The sequence below is a fragment of the Marmota marmota genome, unplaced genomic scaffold (genome assembly GCF_001458135.2).
Source record: "Marmota marmota marmota unplaced genomic scaffold, marMar, whole genome shotgun sequence".
Lineage (NCBI taxonomy): Eukaryota > Metazoa > Chordata > Mammalia > Rodentia > Sciuridae > Marmota > Marmota marmota.
This window is the reverse complement of record NW_026000169.1, coordinates 1,707,091-1,713,569: the sequence shown is the minus strand read 5'-3', so window position 1 is coordinate 1,713,569 and position 6,479 is coordinate 1,707,091. Positions and strand designations below refer to the sequence as shown.

At 43.1% G+C, this 6,479-nt stretch overlaps 1 protein-coding gene across 2 annotated transcripts; it reads left to right on the top strand.

Moving 5' to 3' along the window:
- The first annotated feature begins 277 nt into the window (after positions 1-277).
- On the top strand, positions 278-6,126 carry Gsg1 (germ cell associated 1). 2 transcript variants are annotated; one of them, XM_015498293.2, is made up of 5 exons: positions 278-638; positions 2,038-2,208; positions 2,925-3,077; positions 3,850-3,961; positions 5,715-6,054. In XM_015498293.2, the coding sequence occupies exons 1-5, from the start codon at positions 320-322 to the stop codon at positions 6,052-6,054; spliced, it is 1,095 nt and encodes a 364-aa protein (XP_015353779.2). In that variant the 5' UTR covers positions 278-319. The 2 variants fall into 2 exon arrangements, with proteins under 2 accessions (XP_015353779.2, XP_048643165.1); XM_048787208.1 differs by lacking the exon at positions 3,850-3,961 and having other exon boundaries at positions 5,715-6,126.
- Positions 6,127-6,479: the final 353 nt, after the last annotated feature.

Sequence of the window (6,479 nt, the reverse complement as noted above, 5' to 3'; positions counted from 1 at the left end):
GTGTGCATCGACTTAACAGCATACGTTGCTGCATAACACAAAGCACAAGAACTGTCGTTAATTTTTTGTTTTTAAATCTAGCTCCAAACCACTACTCAACAAGGTTGCAAGTTTAATATTGGTTATTTTTTAGATCACCTTCTTCAAAGGCTAAAAATGAGTAGGCAAGCAGGGGTTCCAGCCAGAGGCACATGGGCCATAGAGACTGGTTCTGCCTATCAGGCTTGAAGGAGAAGGAAGCAGGTTCACATCTCAGAGGAGACTCAGAGACCGCAGGCTCTCCCGCTCCCCTCCCTTCTCTTGTGTTTGTGTGTTACAGATGGAACTCACGAAGGGCTTCTCTGGCCAACGGACATTCATATCTGCAGCCCTCAGCCTGCTATCACTCAGCCTCTCCACAACATCCCTGCTCAGCAGCTCCTGGTTTGTGGGCACACAGAAGGTGCCTAAGCCCCTGTGCGGAAAAAGTCTGGCAGCCAAATGCTTTGACATGCCAATGTCCCTGGAGGGCAGCTTCTCCAACGCATCAACCCCGGAGGTGGTTCAATACAGCTGGGAGACTGGGGATGACCGGTTCTCCTTCCTTACCTTCCGGAGTGGCATGTGGCTATCCTGTGAGGAAACCATGGAAGAACCAGGTAGCCTCCTCACCCTCAACTTCATTTATTTTATTTCGTATTTTATATTTTATTTTATTTACAAGGGAGCAAGGAATCTTATGAGGCAAGGAAACCATTTAGGATAGCTTAGAGCTGGGCAGCAGTGAAAAGTACTGCACTTACCTAAACCCAGATGAGCCTCATCCCCGACCCCCTGCTCTGCACCTTCTACATCCATAGCCCCTTTTAATAAGTCCAAAAATCCTTCTAGATTCTCACCCCCGTTCTTTAGTAGACCTACTGGGTTATTTGTGCTTTTGTTTTATTTTTTTGTTATTGGTGGTGGTGGTGGTGTTTCATTTTTTGATTGTTTGTTCATTTTGAGTTGGGATCTCACTAAGTTGCCCAGGCTGGCCTTGAAATCCAGATCCTCCTGCCTCAGTCTCCCAATAGCTGGAATTACAGGCATGCACCACCATAACTGGCTCTGTTTGCTGGTTTAACATAGCATATTTAAAATAGCATTAACCTTAAGAGTTTCAATCATTTAATCCTTTCATGTTAAAATTCCCATTCTAGTGAGCTAGAATTGCGAAACAAAACAAGGAGAGAGAAATATTGTAGAAAAAACCCAAGCTCTACCCAACTGTGATCTTATATGGGTAACTGCATTTCCGTAAGCCTTGATTTTCTCATTTGAGAGATGAAAGGATCATTGTAGATCATCTCTAAAAGCCTCTTCCTTCCCCTCTCCCCACAAGAGCGTATTCTCATTCTAAGGGATTACTGTTACAATTTAAAAGACTGGGGGAACCAAGGCTCAGAGAGGGTACTGGATCTTTTAAGGACTCTCTGGAGTAGCTTTAGACAGTTGCTCCAAGGTCTCTTGCCACACTGTCAACATGCCCTAGTCAGCGTATATTCCTCAGCTGAGAGAGAATAAAATGACCTTGTGACCTTCAAAGGTCATTCAGAATCATACTCAATTTGAGATCTGCTTGGACTAAGGAGAAAAGGAAATGGAAGAGGAATAAAAATGTATGTGTTGGCATTTTATCTTTATTATTTTGCCACTTAGCACTGCTTCAACCACAGCCCTGGAAACAATTTAGAGACATTTGATCCAGTGGTATAGTGGCTTCAAAAGGCATTTGTTCACAGCAGGATCATGCACTCTTCCTGAGAGGAAATGGGAATGTTCGCCTGTGTAGGCACTCTCATCTTCATTATCAGAAGGGAGAAGAGAGAAGTTAGCTTGGATGATTCTTGCCTGTGCCATTCATATTCATCCATGCATTCTTTCCTGCTTTCAAAATGAGACATTAAATGCCTACTATATGCAAGGCACCCTGTTAGAGCAGATGGATGTGGGATGGGAAAGGCTTTCATCCCAACTGTCCAGGGAAGCACTCCTATGAAGTTGTGTCTTGTGTTTCAGGGGAGAGGTGCCGAAGTTTCATTGAACTCACACCACCAGCCGAGAGAGGTGAGAAAGGACTACTGGAATTTGCCACGTTGCAAGGCCCATGTCACCCCACTCTCCGATTTGGAGGGGAGTGGTTGAAGGAGAAGGCTTTCCTCCCCCACCTTCCCTTGGGGCTTGTGGCAAGTATGTGTTCGATAAGGAATTTAGTTATTGAATTTAGTTATCATTGATTGGGGCCTCTCTGGATCTAAACTACACTGTGATCTTCTGCTTTTCTCTTCTTCTGAGCCCTACTGAGTGCCATAAATTACTCCTAAAGCTGACTTTCATTCATATGCAATTCATATGCATGAATGCAAAATGGGAACAACAGAGGGACAAGTAAAGTTCATAAACAGGAAACCAGCAGCTAGCTGTGGCCAAGAAACTGCATTAAAAAGCTCAAGTTTTTTTTTCCTTTATTTTCTCCCATCCCTTTTTTAAAAAATTATTTATTTATTTATTTATAATGAAAAGGAAGTAATAGGAGGAGGGAAGAAAGAAAGGAGAAAGGAAACAAAGCTGATTATCCCAAACTTATATAAAGAAAAAAACAAAATGATATAGCAAAGTTACATCCCTAGATTTATGGAAATTAGGCGATTCCCCGCCCCCCAAATCTCCCTAAAACTATTATTGTCCATCAAGTTTACTTGATTATATGTTGGATGCTGCACATAGCGGGAACTGCAGGGTAAGAGCAAAGACCTCAAAATGAAGTAATTGTTTCCAGCTTTGCCTCCTTCTCCCCTTCTCCTGCACTGCCGGGCTTCTAACTTCTGGAGGGTGCCCTGTGATGGTTGTTGGTTCAGTTATTTAACCGTCTGGCTGAGGTTCCTTCTTCCTTTGGTTTCTAACAGAGATCCTCTGGTTATCACTGGGAGCCCAAATCACGTACATTGGCCTTGAGTTCATCAGCTTCCTCCTGCTCCTGATGGACTTGCTGCTCACGGGGAACCCTGGCTGTGGGCTTAAGCTGAGCGCCTTTGCAGCCATTGCCTCTGTTTTGTCAGGTGAGTGACCCCCACTGTGAAAGTGGGCGGCTGTCCTCCATCTGCTTTGAAGCACAAGCAGGAGGGCTTGGGTCTTGGTTCTTAAGCAGAGGGAGGAGGAGCCTAAAGGCAATATAGAGTGGAGGTAAAAGATAACTTTAATAGGCATCTTTCATTTAAAATGGAAATAACGATAACACATGAAATTATATATTGGATCATTGAGGGTTTTTTCTTTTCTCTCTATTTTTTATTTATTTTTTGGTCTGGTACTGGGGACTGAACCCAAGGGCTTTACCACTGAGCTAGCTACACCCACCCCCTTTTATTTTTTATTTTGAGATGGGGTCTCAAGGCTAGCCTCAAACTGGCTTGGATCAATGTGTACTTTACAAAATGATTTGCTTCTAGGTTCCTTTACTTGAAAGTTTTCTCAATATGTGAAACCTCTGGTTTGGTACTCTCAGATTGTGACATAGGCATAGCTTTTCAAGACTGTTATATATAATATAAAGAACAAAGAGTGGGGTGGGAAGAAGTCAAAGGATGTGGTGGTCCTGGGTGCAGTACTGACTCAGAGGCTTTCTTTCATAGTACTCACCCTGAAATCTGGGGTGATCATGGCCAAGTTACGCATTCAAAAAGAAGCCCCCATTGCTGCTTATAGTCTTCTGGGAAATGTGATGGCCTAAGAGCAACGGATGCCATAACACAGGCGGTTCCAAAATCGTCTTCCTGATGATGGCAAAGGCAGCCCTTCTCCAAGGGCTCTGCCTTCCTCTTCCCTCTGTAGGCCTTCTGGGGATGGTGGCCCATATGATGTATTCCCAAGTCTTCCAGGCAACTGCCAACGTGGGTCCAGAAGACTGGAGACCACATTCTTGGAATTATGGCTGGGCCTTCTAGTAAGTGCTGGTCATCTTTTTAGCCCCTCCTTCGCTAGAGTTTCTACCCTCAGCTAGATACTCATTCCATGTCCTCCTGCTTTCTCTTCATGCCTCATCTCACAAGTCTGCCAGCCAAACGCGGGGCTGGATCATCAGAACCTCTACTCTTTACCTGCTTCCCAGGGTGTGCAGAGAACATTCCTCTGGCTGACTTTGTGAGGATATGACCTCCTCCCATTTTCCTGATCACCAGCTGTAGCAATCTCTTCTTCACTTGAAATGTTCGTTTCCCTTGTGAAATGAAACTGATTTTATGTGACTTATGAAAATGATACTGTATAGTTCATGATTCAAAGTCTCAGAGAAACAAAGGATAATTGGCTTTGAAATTTGGATTGAATTCCATCAATTCAAATGGATCAAATCAATTTGATTTGATCATTTTTTCAATGGCTCATCAACCAAATTCTCTCCCCTTTCATTCTAAACTCAAGCCAAGAGTAACTTCTTGCACCTTTCTCCATTCTTATCTTTACCAAACTATGTTAGAAATAAAAGCTTCTCATCCACAGTTATTCTCTTCAAAAAAAAATTAGTTTGACAGTTTGACTCAAGTTTGCACTTCTAAGAAGGCACTATGGAAACCTACCCATGTCTGGAATGAGAGCCTACCCACTTTTCTTGTGGTGCAATATGTGCCCTTTGATTCAGGAGTCCTTAGTCTTCCAGCCACATCATCGGCTTAGTTCACTTCCTCTACCCAGCGTTTCTCACCTTTTGTATCTCTTCAAGTCATTCCTGGCATTTCAGTTGTGGAGCTTAGACTGCAAAACTCTCAGAAGCAACCCAGCCTGAATCTACTTCCCACCAGCTGTGGCATGGCTTTAAGCATCACTTGGCCTCATGAAATCCCACCTAACCTCGCAAAACTTCCTGTTACCTAAGCTTCCCAGAATCACAGGGAGATTCAGAGATTTAGCTTTCCAAATTTTTAGAAATGAGTTTGATGTAGTTCCCTGGTGGTTTTTTGTTTTCTTTTTTCTTTCTTGAATCCATTCAGCTTCTCTTAACCTCCAGCATCCATTATAAAATACCTTAAGCCAAGACCAACAGTGTTTCATAATAAGCAGACCCCCCCTAGTATCACACACAAAATACCTTCAGGTTTGTAGTAAAATTTTCCTACATTATTCCATAACTTTGTGGACCTAAGACTATTAAGTTAAAAAAAAAAAGTGGAAGAGGGATGATTCCTCCTGGCATCTGAGTGAAGAAAGGAGAGGGGGGAAAAGGGCATTAGGTCATGTCTATCATGTCCACCATATCCAGTTGAGCTGCAGATCTGTGGTATCTCGGAGAGATAAAAGGGTAACTGCAGCTTTGGAAACAAGTGTTAAAATTACACACACACACAGGCACACCATCAGGTTTAAGAGCATGGCACTGACAACTAATCAATTCAGTGAAAATAAATCCATTAAATCCCTTGTCTGATTTTAGTACTACATGAGTCAGTCTCATCAATTACAAAACAGTCTGTACCCCCCCACACCAAGACATACCAAATTGTCCTCTTGTTTATAGTTGTTTATGTGAATCATGATGAAAAGCAGCATACTCAAGCTCCTTAGTTCCCAAGAGACACCAGCCTAGTATGCCGATAGAAAAAATCTGACTTTCAAGAAAGTCAGATTTTATATATATATAATTTTTTTTTTCGGTACTGGGGAAAGTCAGATTCTTACTGTCCCTTTTGTGTGTTTGTCCCTAGCACGGCCTGGGTTTCCTTCACCTGCTGCATGGCATCTGCTGTCACCACTTTCAACACATACACCAGGATGGTCCTGGAGTTCAAATGCAGACATAGTAAGACCTTCAAAGAAAACCCAGGTTGCCTACTCCATCACCACCGGTGCTTCCCTCAGCAGCAGTCATGTACAACCCACCCCGGAGGTCCTCCCACAAGCTACCACCAATACCACAACCAGCCCATCCACTCCATCTCCGAAAGTGCTGACTTCTACTCAGCACTACAAGACCAGAGATTTCAACAAGGGGCCAGCCAGGAGCTGAAAGAAGTGGTTGGGTCATCCATAGAAGAGCAGTGCTAGTAGTTAAGTGGGTTTGGAGAGCAGGCTGAGCCCTACCTTACACGTATTTGTTCATTATAAACATCAGCTTAAGCCAAACTGTCTCTTGCGTTATTTTTTTAGAGGCTAAGAATAATGGTATCTTAAAGTCAAAGTCCAAAGGGACACTACAACTGCCCCCTCTCCTCCATAGCTCTGTCCCACGTCCTCCATCCTCTGTACGTCCTGGCTCAGAATTTCTCTCTTGCCAATTGCTTATGTGCCAGGTTCTGGACTAAGCAATGGTGATAAAGGGAGAGTCAAATACAGCTCCTGATTTTAAGGGTCTTATAAACCAGCTTATCAGTCTGAAAATTAGAGAGAAATAAAGTGAGCAAATTAACAGTAATTTGATTGGAGTTCAATTTCCACTGAAATTTTCCCAGAAGTCAGACTGTAAGATGGAA